Below are 20,343 nucleotides of genomic sequence, written 5' to 3' on the forward strand. Positions count from 1 at the left end.
AAGACAGGGGTCCAGCCCTGGAGGAGCTGGGAATGGAATGGGGCCCCTAAGGGACAGTGGCGTCACTCTTGAGAAGTGGGGCTGGCGGGGAGACCATCAGGTGGGTAGACCATCAGCTGAGTGCTGGGAGCAGGGTACCTACTTGTCCACACCTGTTGTCCTCTGGGCCCTGAGGTTCCAGAGGGTGGGTTCTGAGGGAGCGTTGATGCTGAGGAGTGGGGAGGGCATATCTCCTCTCACTCCATAACTCCCTCCCTCCCTCCCTCCCTCCTCTTCCCTCCAGATGGCAGCTACCATTGACATGAATTTCCAGAGTGACCTATTGTCAATATTTGAAGAAAATCTTTTCTGAGAGCACCTAGGTGACTTCTGACTTTGATTTTCTTGCAAAAAGTTGACTCTCCATAGTGTTAGGGGCAGCAGCAGGGGCAGTAGCAGCAGCCAGGGCCTGTCTCTGGGCCTGGCCCTTGTGCATGCTATGCCGGGGCGGGCCTGACGGGCAGCTGAGGACTGCAGAGCCCGTCTGCCTTACAGCCAGCCGGACGTCCTGCCACATGTACAGGACATCAGCTCAGAGCACGTCTCAACCATGAGCAAGTGCCGGCCAGACCCAAGTCCGTGTCCCTGCGTGTGGGCAGAGGCCCTACTCTGCCAAATGTCTACACAGTATACACAGGACATCGTTGCTGCCGCCACCGTGACTGGTTTTCTGTCCCCAAGAACGTGACGTTCATGACGTCCTGCCTGCCGGGAGTCCTTCCCCACACCCCAGCCTCAGCTACCTGCCCCCAGGAGACCAGGCAGGCCCAAGCAAGCTGGAGGCGGAAGAGGGCACCAGCCCACCCCCTTGCTGGCACTGACTTTGCCTTGAACAGATCCCATCCCTACCCTCCCCCCCACAAGCCTTTAATCGAGAGCCGCTCTCTGTAAGTGTTCGCTTGTGCAAAAGGGAATAGTGCCGTGGAGGTGTGTGTGTGTCCATGGCAATCCAGAGCAAGGACTGTCACGCGTGTGGGCCGGCCTCGCCTGGTGAGTGAGGCCACCAACCAAAGTCAGTTCCTTCCCACCTGTGTTTCTGTTTTTTTTCTATATATATATATTTTTTTTGTTGGAATCTATTTTATTTTTAATTCTCTCTTCTCCTCCAAACATAATGGCACTGCTTACTACGAAAGGGTGTGATCCTCTGCTCACTGGGCAGCAGCTGCCATCACGCTGTTGGTAGTGTGTGACTGTGGCTGTACTATATAGTGAAACATAGTTGGCATATCTTTGTTTGAAGTTTGTTGGTGACCCTACCAACGTGGTGTAAAAAAACTCAAAAACCCACACACACACACAAAAACAGAACAAAAAAACTGCCTGTATTTTACTCAGTTCCAAACTTTATTAGTCTATTTTTAATGGTAAAACCAGAAAGCTGTGTTTTCTTTTCCCTTCCCAACCCCATTTGTTGGCTTGTTTTTTAATGTCAAATCTGTTTTTTACCAGAAAAGGAAGGGGTGGGCCAGGGTACAAGGAGGGTCCAGGGCCACAGACTGAGGCAGGGGGTCCCAGCCTAGTGTCTGCCCACCCAGTCAGCTGCCACTTCCTCCACTTTTTTAAAAATTTTATTTTATTTTATTATTGGAGCCCTTGGTGAGGTTACGCGTGCCATGAGAACCCACTCTCCACCACAACGCTGGTGCCTCAGTGTTGGCCAAACTCGAGTCAGTGACTGGTTTGACTTTCATATGGTGAATATGCATTTGGTCTGTACTGATCATGGAATAAACACATCTCTCTTTTTTAATGCTGACGTCTCCCTGACATTTCTTTGAACCACCTGTTGTCTAGGCTAGGCCCAGGAGTCTCTGGACCCCAGACCATGTCTGTATTAAGAACTCCTGCAAGGGGCCACCTCGCCCATTTCCTGTGGTCTGTCCCTGTCATCCCAAGCTGAATGGGAGCCCAGGTACCCAGTCTTACCCCCTGGGCAGGTGACCTGCTTCAGCAGAACCTGGCCAGATTCTACACAGTATTCTCTTTTACCCTCCTTCATCCTTGTCCCCCACTCACCAAGGGGACTTGGACCACTCTCTGACCTTGCCTGCCTCTACCTAACTCCTTTCATTTAAGCTCAGGGTTAACCAGATATTCTTAGATGAGAGTACATCCTCCCAACTAGGATCCTCCCTCACACGCACACAGATGTGCACGCACACATTCCTGCCAGAGAGAGTCCACCAGGTTGCCACCCTGCCTGTGTGCCCACAAGGCAAGCGCAGTCCCCAGGAGCAGTCCCTAAGATGAAAGAATATCATTTATATGTATGCAGAGACACAAACTAATTTAAACATTTCTAGCACTATTTGTTAACCTATAACCCCCTATTTCAACCAGAAAGACTGTGTGTTTGGGATCTCCCAGACCTCCCAGTGAGGGTGCAGTGTGGGCATCCCAAACTACTACCACCTCCACCACCCTCGGAGCCCCTGCTCCCATCCTCCAGGCACTTCTCAAACCACTGTGCTCAACCAAGTATGACTTACATTTTGGTTCTTTAGGGTTTCTTCCATCTCATCCCACACCCTTGTTTTTGTTCTATGTTTTGTTTCAAAACTTGCCCAGGCCAGGTCCGACTATTTAGCTGGAGAAATGTTTTGTCTTCGCCTTCCTCCTAGAGTGAACTCTGCCATGGCCCTCTCCACACCTCCCTCATAGGTGTTTCTCTAACTGGGTTGTAATTAGAACTTGGATCTATTTAATTTCTCTGGCCATTTCCCAATCCCTCCCACAGTACTAGAAATCTTAGTCCTATACAAGAGTGAGAGGTGTGTACAAGCCCCCACTGTACTGTATGCACGGATCGCTTGGCCAATAATTATGTCAGTGAATCTGAGACTTGTATTAAACACTTTAGACATTTGTAGAAGGGAATTCGTAGACTTTTCACTTATATACTAAAGGTTTTTTTTTTTGTGCAGTTCTCATTGCAAAAATAAACATTTGTACTGAATATAAAATTATCCTGTGACTACTTTTTGTTGGAGGGTAGAGCGGGGTTGAGGGTGGGAATGAGTCAGTGTTGTGCAGCATAAAAGATGTCTCCAGACGCCACCACCATGCAGCCAGATTAGAAAACTCGGATACCAGGATTGTCAGGTCTTCAGAGAATTGATTTTATGGAAAGTGTGAAAGAAGTTAAAGCTATGACACAGGCTAGTCATGTGAGAAAAGAAAGGCAGTAAGTGCAGGGAGAACAAATGTACATTACAGGCAGTGTAATCATAGACGGCCACTTGACTGAGTGCATTGCTTACTCAGGCTGAACCATATAAACCATTATTCCCCTTTAAGTAGCAACCCACAGACTTAATTATGGCTCCAGAACAGTATCATGTTTCATGATGACAATACAAAGGTAAGGTTAACAGTGGGAGGTGGCAGGGGAGGTGGGAGATGACAAAAAAGAAATGGAGTGTTTCAAGTGGATGATCCAATAAGAAAACTACAGATGGAAACAGCATGTTCAGTGGTCTTGACATGACCAAGTCATTGGATAATATCCCACATTGCTAATAGAGAAATAGGAACATAAGCACATTTAGATACCTAGGTTACCAGCAGAAAGCTAAAAGCATTCCAATGGTTGTCACCAGGCTGGAGAGATGGAGCCCAAGATTGCTGCTTTTTTCAAAATCTTTGATTGCTGTTTAGCCAGCTGTATGGCTTTAGGCAAATGACTCAGTCCTCAAATTGCAGGTTCATGGTCCAATGCAGTGATGTGATAATAGCACCTACACGTAATAGGGTTGTTACCAGGGTTAAATGAATGATCCTGAAATATTCAGGATCCTGGGGAAAGGTTACAAAACAGAGGAAAAAGCTGCTCTCTTGGCCTGCCCCCGCTTCCTCTTTCGGCTACAGTCCTAGTGACTCAACTGGTCCGGTTCTGCGAAGAGTCAAAGCATCCGCCACCAAAGGCTGTCATCGGTGGAATCCGAGCCTCAACACCTGCAGATTCGCTCTCTCCGACAGACGGGACTCTGCCTGCACATGAAAACGATTTCCGCAGTCCAATCACAGCTGCGCAGGGGCGGCCCGGCGGCCCGCTGGGCCAGTTAGAGGCTAGCGCGGGATCGAGGCTACAGGACTCGCTGTAGGGACCAGGGCTGGGTGAAGGTGCTGTTAGGTCTCTCCGAGCCAAGCTGAGGGGATGGTCGCGCGCTCCAGGATCAGGAGCTCCCGGGAGGCCACGGCCCGGGCTACCGAAGCCTCTTCAGGCCGCGGCAATTTCTCGCGCTGCCATCCTTATCTCAACTGTAACCCAGCCTGCCCCATCCTCCCATTTCCGGGCCACCTGACCCGCCAGATTAGGGCCTGGCACCACCCCCCTCACCTCATTGGCCCAGCCTTCAGGCCTTCTCCACTCAACATTAGACCCTGCCTTCTCCGGGCTCCGCCTTCTCCCTGCCCCACCCCGTCCACTATTATAGACCACGCCCCCAAGCCATACAACGCTTCTGGGCCAGGTTGGGCCCGCCCTTACGGGTCCCTTCAGTGACCCATTCTCTCCGGCTCCTCCCGTTTCACCCAGGAGGCCCCCTCTTTCCTGTTAGTACAATAGTGCAGGACCCCAATCTTCCTCAAGAGTTTAGACCCTCACAACCATCTGCTGCGGGAGTCTTACTAGACCACGCCCCCTAAGCCCCGCCCACCATTCCCGTTCCCCTCTCCCCCTAGCCCCAAGGTTCCTCCCCACCCACCAAAGTCTGGCCCTCACAGGCTCCACCCCCGCACCCTGGCCTGCCTGTCTGTGGAGGTCGCACCCAGGTGTTTACCTGGCACTCAGGTAAATCGTGTGCGGTGGCGGTTTCGGCTTGAGCTGCCCGACCTTCTCTCCGCACGTTCCGCAAGCCCCGACGGCACGGAGGGACTTCTGGCTAAAGGCGGGGGGCTCCACAGCCCAGACCCCGCCTCGCCACTGCGGCCCGAGCCCCTGGCCGAGACCCCCGACGTCAGCACGGTCGTTCAGGAACGCGGTGAAATGCCGGAGCTGGTGGTGACAGCGCTGCTGGCGCCGTCGCGCCTCACCCTGAAGCTGCTTCGTGCCTTCTTTTGGAGCCTGATGTTCTTCGCGGCGCTGGCGGCCGCTGCCATCTACGGCTGCATCGCGCTCACACACGTGCTGTGCCGACCCCGGCGTGGCTGTTGCGGGCGCCCCCGGCGCACTCCACCGGCCTGCTTGAGTGACCCAGCGTTAGGCAAGCACAGCTTCCTGACCCTCAAGGTGAGCGCACGGGAGGCCGTCAGGGTTGTGAGGGTACAGCAGCTTGGGAGGCGGGACCGGGGCGTGGTAGCCAGCAAAGCGCAAAATATTGAATTCAAATCTAAGTTGTCACAAGGCCGAGGCGGGGGTGGGTGGGGGCCCGGGGAGGGTCGATTTGGGAAGGAGAGTTTCAAGCCTAAGGAAGAGGGGTTCTCCAGGGAAGAGAGGTTCCCTAGGTCTCACACTGTGCCTCTTCCAGAGCTCGGGCCTGCGCCTGCACTATGTCTCTGCTGGGCGCGGTAACGGGCCCCTCATGCTGTTTCTGCACGGCTTCCCTGAGAACTGGTATGTCTGAGGCCCAGGGGCCTGGGTGCACAGGACTGGGGACAGATCAAGCTCGGACTACCCGGGAGGAGGGACCAAGGCTGGGTAGACTGGAAGCACAAAGATATTGGGCCCAGGCCCTAAGGGTTGAGACAAAGAAGACCCTATGTTAACACCCCCTGGGATCCAGCGCGCAGTAACCTCGTCCTGGGCCTGCGGTTCCCCATCCTCCTTTCTTAGAAGTCCAGAGCAGGAAGGCGGGGTCCCTAAAGGCCCCTGCTGGGTTAGGGTGGAGGTACAGCTTGGGGACCCTGACTCAACCTCCCTCTTCCCCCTGCTGGACAGGTTTTCCTGGCGCTACCAGCTCCGGGAGTTCCAGAGCCACTTCCACGTGGTGGCTGTAGACCTGCGTGGATATGGCTCCTCCGATGCACCCAGGGATGTGGGCTGTTACGATATTGACCTGCTGACTGCAGACATCCAGGATGTCATCTTGGGCCTGGGTGGGGACATGCCCCTGCCTCACCCCTGACTCCCCCACTCCTGATTCACCTGGTATCATACTTACTCCAGTTCCTCTAATCCCCTAGGTTACTTCAAGTGCATCCTTGTGTCCCATGACTGGGGTGCAGTCATAGCCTGGAATTTCTCCATCTATTACCCATCCCTAGTGGAGCGGATGGTGGTGGTCAGTGGTCCCCCCTTGTCGGTGTACCAGGGTATGTCACGGAGTCCAGGACACTGGAATGTATCTGTTTGAAGGGGCATGTGTTTGTGTCTACACTTATCAGTCCACCCGTCAACACTCCAGGGGCTGGGGGCAGGGGTACCTTCCCCTTGGGGCACTTCCAGTCTACAGTCAATGACAATACACTTAGCAGTAACTCACATTTTTTTGAGCACTTACAGGTAACAATTTCTCTAACAAGGAGCCTCATACAGTAACTTACACAAGCCTCCTAGGCTTATGGAAGTATTATTATTATCCCCATGGTCCAGTTGCAGAAATAGAGGTTAAATGGCTTTCTTCTAGCAATGAAGACATAGGTAACTATACAACTAAAATAGCATGAGATGCCATCTCTGGCTACACAGCCTTGCTCACTTCACCTGATTTTAATTCCCAGCGTTATTGTAGTCACAACTCTATCCTCATTCTCTCTCTCTCTCTTTCCGTTATTGTTGTTTCTTGCCTGTCTCCATCTCTAGACTGTCACTCCCTGTGGGCAAGGGAGTTTTATCTATTCTGTTCACTGCTGTGTCTCCAGAGTCTAGAACAGGGCCTGGCACACTGCAGGTGCTCAATAAGTGTTTGTTGAATGAAGCAGGTCTGGTCAAGGGAAGCACACCAGTGGCTGTGGGGAGCTCCCAGGAGCTGAGAGGGAGATGCTTCCATTCTGTGGGTATAGTGACTACTCAGTTTGGAGGGAAGCTGGTGTCAGGGTGAAGGGAGTCATCGGGTGTCTTCACAGGCTCAGGCAGGCAGCGTTTGCATGCCTGAGTGTTAGCACATCTGTGTGCCTGACTAGAGTGTGTATAGTGGTGCAGGGGTGTGGAGCCACCCTAGGCCCAGGCCTCATGTCTGCATTCCCCTCCCCCAGCATACTCAATGCGCCACATTACCCAACTCTTCCGTTCCAACTACCTGTTCCTGTTCCAGCTCCCCTGGCTCCCTGAGAAGTTGCTGTCAATGTCTGACTTCCAGGTTAAGGGGGATGAAGGCCTGGGGGTGGGAGGGAGTGGTGGGTGGGTGGGTGGAACTGGGATAGGTTGAGTATTAAAGCCAGAGTTCTGCTGTGTTCCCAGATCCTGAAGACCATCTTCACCCACCACAAGAGTGGCATCCCACACTTGAGCCCCAATGAGCTTGAGGCCTTCCTTTATGACTTCTCACAGCCCAGTGGCCTCACTGGACCCCTCAATTACTACCGAAACCTCATAAGGTAAGACCAGACCCAGGCAGAAGCTCAGGAGAGTTGGTGGGGAAGGAGGTGGGGGCACCCTTTCTTCTCCCTGTCTGTGTTGGCCGTAGGAACTTCCCTCTGGAGCCCCAGGAGCTGGCCACGCCTACTCTGCTGCTGTGGGGGGAGAAAGATACCTACTTGGAGCAGGGGCTGGTGGGGGCCATCAGCAACCGCTTTGTGCCTGGCCGGCTGGAGGCTCACATTTTGCCAGGTGTGGGGCACTGGATCCCACAGAGCAACCCTGAGGAAATGCACCAGTACATGTGGGCCTTCTTGCAAGATCTGCTGCACTAGTAGCCCTCATTCACTAGCCTGTGTGCACCTGGGAGTACACACAGCATACATACCCAGGTGGTCTCCTGGATCATGCATAGATCTGGAACTCCTAAATCACTCACTAGTGCATCTCTAGGTGCCCTGGGGTACACCAACCCACACACAAACCTGAATGTGCACGTCTGAGCAAGCACTTTGACCCCAGAAAACCAGGGATGCCTCTACTCTGTGGAGATGGATGCAGAGTGATCCTGGGGCCCCAGTTTATTGCTGAAATCAGTGCCTCCTAAACCATAAACCCTGACCTTCCTGTTCCTGGCTTCTACCTCTAGCCTGGGTCTTCAGCTAAATGCTGCTTTGTACAATACAGTACTGTAGTCACATCTGGTTACTTTCACTTATTTGCAAATTAATTAAAATTAAATATTAAAAATTCACTGCCACAGTCACACCAGCAATCTTTTAAGGGCATCAGCATAAAAAGTTATATTAGTGCTTCTGAGGGTGTTCCTAGTGTAGGGGGCCTCCTGCCTGGCTTCTGACCACCTCAACAAGGGAGGACCCACCTGCACAGGCAGGTGGGTGTCCAGACTCCTCCCCAGCCAGGCCCTGGGCAACACCCTCCCATGATCACCCAGTCATGACTCCAGGCCTTGAAAGTTCAAGTTCTCTCATACCAGCCTGTGATCTAGTCTCAGATCCTTGGGAAAACAGGTCTTGGCTCCCTTAGCATATGTGAAATTCTGGGGCACAGGAAAGGGCCAGCTCTTTGAATGGCCATCTGAGGTCGGAGGCCTACTTCTTCGGCTCCTGGAATCGTCTCCAAATTCACCTGTTCCTGTTGGTAATTTCTGGGGGCCCAAGGCTCCCAAGCTCCCAATTAGGATGACACAAGTCAAGGGTAGACTACTGAACCCCAGACAAGTCACAGCACGAACTTCTATCTCCCCAACCTTTGTCTGACCTTTGGAGACAGTGTCATGAACTGCAGCATGGTGAATCTCTCCGGGGACCCAACAGACCTTGCACAGACATTCTTATCTCCAGGTTGGGCCTGCCTGCTGGTCAACCCGCCTGCTCTCCCTTGTCCCCAGTATATTCTGTCACTCATCATGTGTCTGTCAGGCACTGTTCTAGGCACGTGGGATAGTGTGAACAAGGACACAGCCTCCTTCTGGGGTTCACAGGTGAGGCATCAGAGCTGTGTGCGAGGCGGGCTTTGGGAGAGACCTCCCTTGCAGGGAGGGCACTATTTTCAGGAGTGGGGAACAATAACTCGGAAGGTGGGAAGCTGGAATAAGCTCGGGCTACTGGAGTAACAATGAGCTATGTGGCTGCGGCTGCAGAGCAAGGAAGAAGGCAGCCAGACCTAGGAGTTTGGACTCGATGGGGGGGGGGGGGGGGGGGGTTCAACAGGAGAGCTACATGGCTTGCATTTTGAAAAGCTCCCTGTGGTGGCTGGACCATCCCACGCAAGAGTGTTAGCAGGAATCGCAACCTCGCCGTGAAGCGGTGACCAGAGACCCTGGGACCCTCGGCCAGGGTTGGAGCAGTGCCTCTCTGGGAGCCCCGAGATGGGCGGAAGGAGCTTGGGGCGGAGGTCCTGGGCAAGCAGGCCCAAAGGCAGGAGCAGGACTATGTGTCAAAGGGGCGGAGGTTCGGGCGACCGTTGCCGGAGTGACAGGGGAAGGGCTGATGGTTGACCGGAACGGGTAGCAGTTGTCTGGGTGACCAGAGGGGCCCTGGAGAAGGCTGACTGGAGGCCTCGGACAGTTGCCGGAGCGACAGAGTCTGCGGACGGTTGCCGGGGTAACAAGAAGGCTCCATCTTCCGCCACTGCTGCAGCCGCAGGAAAGCAGGGGCGGGGGTAGGAAAGCGATCGCGTTGATTGGGCAGAGTCCTGAAGAATGAGCCAGTAGCGAGTCGTGGCTCAGCAGAACCAGCCTCAGCCAGTCCTGGCGCGTCTTCCAGCCAAAGTGCTGGAACGGGAGTGGAGACCTTGAAGTCTTGGAATGGGGCTGCTGGGCCGAGGGTTCAAGTAAGCTCGGCCTCGCCCTTTTCCAGCTCAGAGCTCCCCCTCCCCTCCCATCATTCACTTATTCATGCTTTTGTTCATTCAACTGTTTCTACCACCAACTCTTAAGCCGCTAGCCCCTCAACAGAGGAGGGGTGGGGATGAAGCCGGGCAGACACTCAGCCCTCTGTGATCATGCCCAAGCGAACTGAAGAAATGGGGAGGGATATATAGCTAGGGGGAGGGGAGGAAAGGCTGTCTGGAGGAGATAGTCTTGGAGCTGAACCCTGCAAGTATGTGCTCCCATGCACTGATGATATGGCATTTCTGTGACACCAGGAGCAAAGCTTGGGATGGGAAGACATGCGATTGCAAAAAACTTCAAACGGCAGGTCAGGAGTGTGTGGTCCCAGTGTGATGGAGGCCAGCAGCAGTGGGTCCTGGACAGATCTGTGTGTCTAAAATATTACTAGGGGCTTGGACCCCTGGGGCAGGGACCTAGAAGCATCTAATGGGTTAAACACAGATGGCGCAGAGGGGCAGAAGGATTCTGAAGCTGGGTGAGAGGATGAAGTCTCTCCAGAACAGAGTGGGGAACAGGACTGGAGACTGAGCCCTGGGTGCCCCCAATATATAGGGGACAGGAAGAGGAGAGAGACCACAGAAGGAAGGCAAGCATGGTGTCCCAGCAACGGAGGAGGGGATTCAAGGAGGGAGGGCATAACTGCTAGTGAAAAGGCACTGAGAGATTGAGAGGACTAAGCCATGCAGTTCTGAGCAGGGAAACCCTAGCAGGAACTGAGAACAGAGGGCATGGGTGCTCTGAATGTGGTTTAGCAGGGACAGGGAGGTGAGAGTGGGGACCCCAGTGGGGGGCCTGGAGGAAACAACTGGCACATTCAGATAGGGTGATTCATGTCAGGTTTGCTACGGGGACCAGATACATCGGGCGGGGTTTGGGGAAACCAATGGGGTGAGAGCCATTACCATCTCTGGGTTCCCCAGACTGGGCAAGAAGAAGGAAGGTTAGCAGAGCCCAGGGAGAGATGTGTGTGGACAGAGCCTTTAGTTAAAGGACACAGTCAACTGAAGTGACCCTACAAGGAAGATTAATATCCCATTCTCTCTTCTGGCTTCTTCTTTTGCCAGTACCTCCTATTGGCCAAACCCACCTGGAAGTCAGAGGACAAGGCTGCCATTGATACAGCTTGGAGAGGTCAGCCTTTCGGGGCATAGAGTGGAGTGGGAGATGGGGAAGATGAAGCCAGTGGCAGCAGGGTGGGGGGGCCCGGGGGAGGGGGCAGGTAGGCGGAGCTGTGGTGACAGAGACAGGAGCTTGGAGGCTGGGTGAGGCATGAGAAATGAGCATGCATTCGCTGTGAATTTTACTTTATCATGGAAGAGACCTACTCCCTATGGCCAAGGGAGGAGGGAATGAAAAGCCCAAAGGGTAGAGAGGGCAGGGAGAGGTAATTGCCTTCTTCAAAGCAAGGGGAATGGTGGAGAGGGCAAGTGCCACACCTGCAGGAAGAAAGACTAAGTTTCAAGAGCCAGGGAGGCAAAGACAGAAAGTTAAGGTACATCAGAGCATCGTGGTTCAGAGATGAGCCGAAGAAGATGAGGTCCTGAGTGAGGGCTCGGCTGGGGAAGGTTGGAGTGGTCTGAGCCCAGAGCCTGTGAGGCCGAGACATCTATTGGCTGTCCCACACTGTGGAGGGAAACCACAGCCCCCAGAAGGGGTGGGGAGGAGCCTCCCCTCTTTCCCTGTCCGGAGTTGCAGATCCAGTAGGTGCCCCAACTGAAGTGGATTCCCTCTCCCTATTCTTTCTTCCATACCCAGCTCTTACATCACCCCCCCCCCAGGAAGCCCCACCAGCCCCCAGCCCTTCCTCTGACCCAGTCCTAATCTAATGGGGATTGGATGTGTCTGTTTCCAGACAGGGACATCTCAAGAGCTGGTACTGGCCATATTCAGGTTCCATCTCCTGAGTAGTATTTGGCTCCAAGGTGTACAGGGCACAGTCATTTGTTAATGGAGAATTTTTTTCACCTACTATGTACTGGACTTGATGCTAGACATTGGAGATTCAGCAATGAACAAGACAGATCTCAAAATCTTATGTGGAAGCCAGGCAGAATCACATGGCAGGGTGGGAGCTGAGATGGAAGGGATTGTGGGAGCCAGAAGGAGACAGTGTGTAGCTTCTCCTTGGGAGAAGAGGTGGCAGAACTTCCAGAGTGATCTTTTACAACCTCAGGTCAGCTTCCCTTGGTTAAAACCCTCTAGTGGCATCTACTGTGCTTGGGACAGACTCCCAGACCTTTCAGCCCCTTGGGACTTGGCCCCTGTCCTTGGCCTCCCACCCAGCACCCTGGCCTTCTCGCTGTTCCTCTCATCCACCCTGCCCTTTCTCCTTGGGCCTTTGCAAATGCTGTTCTCTCTGCCTGGAACGCCCTTCCTCTGGCCGTTTGCCTCACTAGCTTTTCCCTCAAGACTCAGATCTGAGGTGCCCTCATCAGCAAAATCAGACCACCCCCCTTCAACACTGAAATCTTTTTCTCATGTCATGCACGATGGTTTTTATTTGTTTGCAGTCTTGTTTCTCGCTTCTCTTCCTCATCAAGGCAAAAACTTGCTCTGTGTTGGTCCTCTCTACCTAGACGTACTAGGACCTGGCACCAAGTAAATAGGGACTCAGTAAATGTTTGCTGAATAACTGAGTGAAGAAGAGCTGGAAGGTGGAAGGAGCCCTCTGCATATGAGAAGGGAGCTAGCCGTAGGGAGTGCAGCCTCTGCAAGGATGGGGACAGCTGGGACAGCAAGTAAAGCTGGGAAGGTGGGAAGATTGTCACTCTGGGCAGTGGGGAGCCATGAAGGGTTTGAGCATGAGAGGGCCCCAGGAAGGCAGTGGCCAGAAGACCTGGCTGAGTCTGCAGCCTACAGCCCCTGGTCTCCAGCCGTCCCCTCTTGTCCAGGACCCACGCAGGAGCCCTCACCCCTACTGGTCTTGGTTGGGCTCCCACAGTTCACTGCCTGGGCAGCAAGACCCGCCCCCAACTTCCATGCAGAGGGCAGGACTGTGGTCCCAGGCAGAGAAGCTAAGGACATGTTCTCAGGTTCCTGGTCAGCAGGCCTGGGCCCAGCAGCTGTATGTTGGCCTGGCCCCATGTCACCAATCCCTGGGGACTGACTCACTGAGGAGAAATGCAGTCCCCAGACAGGGCAGCAAGCAGGGGCAGGGGAGGGTTCAAGCCTCCCCTACCCTGACACATTGGGAACTGTGCAGCTGCTCCTGCAAGGCCGTGGGAATAGTCTCTTCGATGTCCTGTCCCTCAGGGATCAGGACACCTTGGGTTGGTCCTGTCACAGTGGCTGGAGGACAGCAACAGGACCTTGGAGCCAGGACTCCACCTCCTGCTTGCTGAGTGGGTCTGCTGGAAGTCGTGGGGGTTTCAGAAAGGGATTGACACAGAGTAGAAGCTCTGTACATGTGTCTTTCTTCCTTTTGTTTCCACTCCCCCCATGCCATCCTCTGCTTATGTTTTCATCTTTACTGTCCCCTCTCTCCAGAGTAACAGACTCTGGACTTGCTATTTAGCAAAATGTGCATCTAATTCCTTGGTTGCTCCTTGAGAGGGGGAGCTCAATACCTCATAGAGCATTCATTCCAGCAGAAAATCTTTTCCCAGATGGGTCAGGAGTAGAGTTACCCCACTGTTGAAGCCCCTGTCTTGGCCCTATGAGCTCCCAGATTGTTTTCTAGACCCTAAACCCTCAGAACGGTACTGAAAAGGGTGGCCTGGGTCCACTGTGGTGGCTCTTCTGGGCTGAGAATCTCAACTCCTTCAGCCACTTTCTAAGTCTCCAACTCTCCCACATCACCCTTTCTGGGCCCACCCTATGCTGGATGATGTCAGGGCCCCAGAGAGCTCCCAGTCTCGGGTGGAGACAGAGCAGGACACAGATACCCCCCACCCCCTTGTGGGTGAGGCTGAGCTGGAGCCCAGGGCAGGCGGCAGAGGAACTTGGCCTGGGGGAAGTCGGGGGTGGAAGGGACTAGTGCTTCCTAGAGCTGGGACCTTGAAGAATGAACAGGAGTGCACCAGGTGCAGGAATAAGGGTGGGGAGGAAGTCATGCTAGAAAGAGGGACCAGAATGGGCAAAGGGGTAGCATGTGGGAGAAATACTAGAGCATACCTTATAACTAGAAGAAAATATATTTTCAAAGAGAACACATTTCCTGTGAGTTCCTGCTTGGGAAGGAAGCAAAAGAGTTCTCTGTCCAGCTGGGTGTCCCACGCAGAGGGCAAAGGCTGGGGAACTGTGTGGCCTTCGGAGTGAAGATGAAGTTCGGCTCGGTCTGATGATGAGGGGTAGGAGGTGCCAGAGAGGGTCAGGCCAAGATCCGCAGGGCTGGAGGGCTTAGGTTTTCTCCTGGGGTGACAGGCATAGGTGACTCAAGCTGCACCGCCCCTGGTCCATGGGCCCGGTGGCTCAGCACACTCCTCTCCTCGGGAGGCAGACTGCGCCCCTTCTTATGCAACTTTTGTGTCTTTCTCTTCCCAACCCCCAATCTCAGCCCAGCCCCCTCATTCTCTGTGTGGCCTGGAGTCACTTAGACCTGGGTTCCTGTCTCAGCTTTTCCACTAGAAGTCTCCAGCAAGTCATCGTAATAAGATGGGCATATACCCACTCCCCACAGAATGGGCGGATAGCTCCCCTCCCAGATGGGGGCAGGAGGTCATGTCTGATACCAGTCCTGGTCAGTCATTCAACTTTCACCCTTTGCTTTTCATGCTTCTCCTTTCTGTCTTATGGTACTTCTCTGCCTCCTTTACTTCTTCCTCTTCCTGCATTTAAAAACCATCCAAAGTATTAGTGGATGAATGAATAAGCAAAATGTGGTATAGCCATTCATTCAATGGAATGTTACTCAGCCATAAGAAGGACTGAAGTACTGACACAGGCTACAGTGGGGATGAACCTTGAAACATCATGCTGAGTGACAGAAGCCGGATGCAAAAGCCCATGTGGTGTATGATTCCATTGATATGATATGTCCAGGACAGACACATCCATAGAGACAGAGAGGAGGTTAGTGGCCCCCAGGGGCTGGGGGAGGGGTGTTGGGGAGCACCTGCCAATGGATAGATAGGAGGCCTCCTTCAGGGGTGAGGAGAATGTCTTGGAACCAGATAGAGGTGATGATTGCAGTAAATGCCACTGAACTGTGCACTTTAATAAGGCAAGTGGTTAATTTTATGTTGTGCAAATTTTGTCTTAACTTTTAAAAACAATCACCAGAGGAAGTCTTTAACTAATGCTAAAAACAGTGAGTGAAAGTTTGATGGGCACCAGGATATTCGCAAATAGTCTCAAAGTATCTCCCCACACAATATTGATATTTGTTTATAAGAGGGGGAATGGGAGGGAAATGGTAGTTTTACAAAAGGGAAATTGGGCCAACTTCACTCAGTGGTCAAAGTTTGACATCGACAAGGTTGGCAACTGACGCCAGGGGCCTTCTGACACGATGCACTGGGGAGGCCCCGTCATTCTGTCAAAGACACACAACCGGAACCCGGCCAGTAAATTTGTGAGAGAAGTGGCCTGGACTCTCCAAAAATGTCAATGTTATGAAAGTCACAGGAAGGCTGAGGAACTGATTCTGGTTAAAGGACAACAAGGAACATAATAAATGCAACACAACATCAGGGATTAGATCCCAGACCAGCAAAGAAACACGCTACAGAGGATACTATTGGGGCAAGAGAACACTGGATATGGACTGAGGGTAAGATGTGGTGTGTTTATGTTAGAGAATGCCTTTGTTCTCAGGGAACACACAGTGCTGTATTGGGGACAAAGGAACATCATGTCTGAAAATTGTTTATATATATCTATGTGTGTGTGTGTGTGTTGTGCGTGATTATAAAGCAAATATGACAAAGTGTGGGTAAATGTAGACCAAGGGCATATGGAAATTGCATTATTGTGCATTTAGAAGTATTTTTTAAAAGATTTTATTTATTTTTAGAGAGAGGGGAAGGGAGAGAAACATTGCCCTATCAATGGATTGGTAGCCTTTCACACAGCCCCACCTGGGGGACTGGCCCTCAATCCAAGCATGTACCTTGACCAGGAATTAACCTGTGACCTTTTGTTTGCCGGATAACTCCCAACCTACTGAGCCAAATTGGTCAAATACTTTTTATTTATTTATTTATTTATTTATTTAAAATATTGTATTTATTTATTTTTAGAGAGAGGGGAAGGGAAGGAGAAAGAGTGGGAGAGAAACATCAATGTGTGGTTGCCTCTTATGTGTCCCCTTTTTGGGAACTGGCCTGCAACCCAGGCATGTGCCCTGACTGGGAATCGAACCGGTGACCTTTTGCTTCACAGGCCCGGGCTCAATCCACTGAGCTATACCAGCCAGGGCTCAAATACTTTTTAAAGTATTTTTTTAAAGTTTAAAATTTGTGAACAATAATAGAATAATTTTTTAAAAGTTTACAATGTTTCCCAAAGATCTCTGGGGTGCCCATGTGACTATCTCCAATTCCAACCCCTCTACTCGGCTCCAGTGCTCAGCTGCCTCCTGGGTGATCTGCAGGTCCTGGGATTTGGCACTCCGCCCCCAACTGGTTCCTTCTCTCTGCAGGGCCATCACCAAGCCAGACACCAGGGAGCCATCCTGACCTCTTTCTCCCATTCTCTTCATGGACAGCCCCACCCCTGGCCTGCCCATTCTCCCTCCTTACTCTGCCCCCTCATCTGGGTGCAGGACTGTCCCTCTGCTAGGATGTCATCCCTCCAGTTCATCTACGCTGACCCCCATTGGACCCTCCTGTGGGAAGTCCCCTCTGGAACAAAAGCCTACATAGAGCTGGAGCTTTATACCTATTTGTTGAATTAATGAATGAAGAAATACCCCCCTCCCCCGTCCCCCTGCCACCAGGTAGAACTCTCACCAACCCCTCTGTGAGCCCTCCTCAAACTCTGCCCCTTGCTCTGTCCCAGCCCTGACTCTGGAGTGCTAGGGGTGTCTGCGTCTGGCTCTTGCTTCCCCAGGGTGACAGCTTCTCCGAGGCTGGGCTTGGAGCCTTTCAGGGGTCTCCATTCTTGCCATGGGGACATTTTGGAAAAGGCAGTTGATCAAATTGAATGGCAAAGCTGTGCGGTGTGTGGGGTGGGGCTGGAGACCTTTGGGGTTCACACAGTGTTGTGAAGCAGAACGGGAGTAAGGAGTGTGTATGTGTGTCTTTGCAGGTGTGCATGAGACTCCTGGCTTGCATCTGAGATGGGAGGCAGCAGACGCAGCCCCAGGCTCAGGGCTTGGCTGGGCCTGAGTTTTGGGTTTTCCAGGACTTCAGATTTCAAGTTCCAGTGAAACTCTGTGCATGTGTCTGCATTTGTGCATGGTGGCTGTGTGTTCCCGAGCCTCTCAGGATATTCCTGGTCTCAGTTTTGGGGTGTCGGTGGATCTGTGTGTGTCCTGGCCCTGTGTGTCTTCGGTTCTGGATGTGCTGGGACCAGGGCTAATCACCAAGCTGGGTGTGTCTAGCACTGCGATTTGGTTGGTCACGCATCTTCCCGCGTGGCGGGCCGTGGTTTCTGAGGGTCCGTGGGTCTCAGGCTGTGTGGGTGGGTGGAGGGTGGGCAGGGACCCTGGGAGGCTGGGCAGGGAGTGCAGAGCCGGCCCCGGGGCGGGGCGAACCGCCAGGACTGGGGGCGGGGCAGCCCGGCAGCTTCACTTCAGCGAAGTTGGCGGCGCGGAGGCTGGCCCGGGACGCGCCCGGAGCCCAGGGAAGGAGGGAGGAGGGAGGGTCGCGGCCGGCCGCCATGGGGCCGGGGACCCGGGGCCGCTATCGCGGCCTGACGTCGCCGCTGCGGCCACTGCCGTCCGTGCGGGCGCCCCTCCTATTTCTGCTGCTAGCGGGACCTGGGGCTGCAGGTGAGGGGCCGGGACCTGGAGGGTGGTACGGATGCGGGGCGGGTGGAAAGGAAGGAGGAGAGCGAAACTCGAGGATCCGGGAATCTGATGCTGGTGGGGGGCCCTGGGAGTCAAGGACCAGAGCAAGGCCAGGAGCAAAGGAACTCCGGACTGCGTGCCAGTCCCCGGGAGCGAGGACTCAGAATGGGGGCGGGGGTGGGGGTGGGGCAGAGCCCAGGAGGCCCAAAACACTGGAGCCCAGGGGCAATCAGGGTTGGGGATGACGAGACCCAGGAGTCCGGGACTGGGAGCTCGAGGTGCAGGGATTGGGGACACAAAATGGGGGCATACCAAGAATCTGGGGCTTGCTCTCAACCCACGCCCATTAGGAGTCCTGGGAAGGTCAGGATTGGAGCTGTAGTGCCCCCAGGGCGGGGACCCCCCCTCCCATACAAAAGCCCCACCCCCTCCCACCCACAACCCGCAGGCCTGGTGGGGCCGGGGTAGGGGGGGCAGGGAGGGGGCGAGAAGTTCTGGGAGCTCTGAACTCCGAGAAAACTTCCCAGGCCGGAGCGCTGCAAGACCCGGAGTTAGTGTCGGAGCTGGAGCTGTGGTGGTGCCCTGCGCCCCTTCCCCCGACCCCAGTCCCGCTCCCTCCCCTGGCCGCCAGGATTCGGCGGCTCCTGGACCTGATCCCCGCCCTTGGAGGGGAGGACGGGGGTGGGGGGCGCGAGCCCACGTGCTTCTCTCCGGCTTCTGCGCCCGGACCCCGCAGCCGGAGCCCCTCCCCAGTGGGCCGGGGGCCCCCCGCCCCTCCCCCTCTACGCTTTCCCCTCCCTCGCTCGGGACAATGGCCGCGCCGTCTAGACACCCCCTCCCCCAGGGCCGGCCTCGCGCTTTCTTTGCCAGACAAAGCGGGATGGGCGGTGGGGCCCGGGTGGGGGCTGTGGGGACACATCCCCCCCGCCCCAGGGTGTCCTAGCTAGCGGAGGAGGGACACAGGCCCAGCAGCCCTGGCCCGGGGTCCCGGGGCACCAATGTGGGGCTGGGTTCTAGGAGGAGTGGAAGTGCAGGAGGGACTGGCCTCCCCAGCCCATCCCCCAGTTTCCCCAGCTGCCCCCCCACCTCTGCCTGCTCCCGCCCCGCACCGGGCAGGACCAGGCAGGAGCAGCCACCCCCTCGAGGCCAGCGGGCACCCACATGGCCTGTCACACACTCCCAGACACACACAGCTCTAGGACACACATATGGAAATGGAGATGTGCAGATGTGCACGGAACAGAGTACACCCACAGATACCCTGTAGCTCATACAAGACACACTGTGGCACATACAGCTCACGCATTGACATGCATGTATAATCATACATGCTCACACAAAGCGTGCATCATCAGCCCAAGGCCTTGCACATGCTGCCTTCACACACTCAGACACAGATCCAAGGGCATGCCCAACTCACACACACCCAACCCATACACAGACACCTGTGCCCACACTGGCCTCACACACAGACACCCAGACACATAGTTCACACACATGTTCACACAACAGATCCAGCCTGCACACACATGGCACATGCATCTGTATACTCATGTATATCACATAAACACATGTGGCGCACACAGCCCGCAGCCTGGGTCACATGGCTCCCAGTGTGAGTTCACAAACACCCACAGGCCCCTATCTGGGTGATAGTGTTTTGTCCCTGCTTGTCCCCTGAGGAAGGGGACATGTGCCTTATTGGCCCATTCTTGTGTCCAGCTCAACTTTTGTCTCTCGCTGTCTCTTCCTTTTTCATCTGTCTCTGTACTTCTGTCTCCTTTCCGTGTCTGCCTGTTTCTACCTTTCATTTTTGTATGTCTGTGTTTCTCATCTCCCTTCATCTTTCCATCTCTCTGGGGCACACACATGCCCACAGTGGCCCCACACCTGCCAGCACACACAATTCTCCACTAGCTCACACCCGGTCATGCCCCCAGACCTGTCAGGCAGGACAGTTATACTGTGCCACACCCCAAAGGGACACAGCCCTCAGGGATAGGGATGCTGGACAGGGCAGTACATGTCTGGGGCCAGCTCCCCCTCCCTTCAACACACACCCTGTGTGTGCAACACCCAGTGCTGGCTGTGCCTGGGGTACATGCCCCGGCCTCTCTCCCCGGCGCCACCACACAGGGCTGTACAGCTGGAGAAGATGCCCAATATCCCAGGAAGGGAGAGCTGTGGCCCGACAACTCCCTACCCCTGTCCCTTCCATTCATTACCCCAGGATCTGGGCACACCCCCCAGACCTCCCTTTAATACTCAGCACCCTCACTTCCTGCCTCTGCACCCCCATTCTGGCAGCTTCTGAGCCCCACATCTGGCACAAGTCAGCGCCTCCTTCTGCCCGCCCCTGCCTTGTGGTTCCCAGGGCTAGAGCTGGCAGGGACAGCTGCAGCCCAACAGCTGGGGCCAGGGTGGGGAGCCGTGGGAACTATAGATGGAGGGGCTCCCTGCACCCACAGAGACACCCCCAGCTCCATGCAGCTGTTGCCTGGGAGAGGGAAGGAGGGTGTCTGTCACTCTGAGCTGGGG

General features: G+C 54.3%; 3 protein-coding genes and 1 long non-coding RNA gene across 9 annotated transcripts in view; 3 read left to right on the forward strand and 1 right to left on the reverse strand.

Annotated features, from left to right (window-relative positions):
* BRD4 (bromodomain containing 4) overlaps window positions 1-1,792 on the forward strand; it is a 79,955-nt gene extending 78,163 nt beyond the window's left edge. For all 6 annotated transcript variants that reach the window (XM_037055729.1, XM_037055739.1, XM_037055760.1 and 3 more), the window contains one exon: window positions 284-1,792. In XM_037055729.1, the coding sequence (XP_036911624.1) occupies window positions 284-352 (69 nt within the window). In that variant the 3' untranslated portion in view covers window positions 353-1,792. The remainder of the gene's footprint in view (window positions 1-283) is intronic.
* Window positions 1,793-2,863: 1,071 nt separating this feature from the next.
* On the reverse strand, window positions 2,864-4,895 carry LOC118993415 (uncharacterized). Its single transcript, XR_005067856.1, has 2 exons — window positions 4,824-4,895; window positions 2,864-4,032 (listed from the first exon to the last, which is right to left on the reverse strand). It is a non-coding gene; the product is annotated as an uncharacterized LOC118993415 (long non-coding RNA).
* On the forward strand, window positions 4,503-8,252 carry EPHX3 (epoxide hydrolase 3). Its single transcript, XM_037055781.1, has 7 exons — window positions 4,503-5,272; window positions 5,511-5,596; window positions 5,921-6,078; window positions 6,166-6,294; window positions 7,177-7,280; window positions 7,382-7,518; window positions 7,608-8,252. Exons 1-7 carry the CDS (start codon window positions 5,030-5,032, stop codon window positions 7,831-7,833), a joined length of 1,083 nt encoding a protein of 360 aa, XP_036911676.1. The 5' UTR covers window positions 4,503-5,029; the 3' UTR covers window positions 7,834-8,252.
* Window positions 8,253-17,602: 9,350 nt separating this feature from the next.
* The window catches only part of NOTCH3 (notch receptor 3), a 31,864-nt gene continuing 29,123 nt past the window's right edge, over window positions 17,603-20,343 (forward strand). Inside the window, exon 1 of the mRNA XM_037055799.1 lies at window positions 17,603-17,787. Coding sequence (XP_036911694.1) covers window positions 17,676-17,787 — 112 coding nt within the window. The 5' untranslated portion in view covers window positions 17,603-17,675. The remainder of the gene's footprint in view (window positions 17,788-20,343) is intronic.

This window comes from Sturnira hondurensis, unplaced genomic scaffold (assembly GCF_014824575.4).
Source record: "Sturnira hondurensis isolate 20B ecotype Veracruz unplaced genomic scaffold, ASM1482457v3 Scaffold0000880, whole genome shotgun sequence".
Lineage (NCBI taxonomy): Eukaryota > Metazoa > Chordata > Mammalia > Chiroptera > Phyllostomidae > Sturnira > Sturnira hondurensis.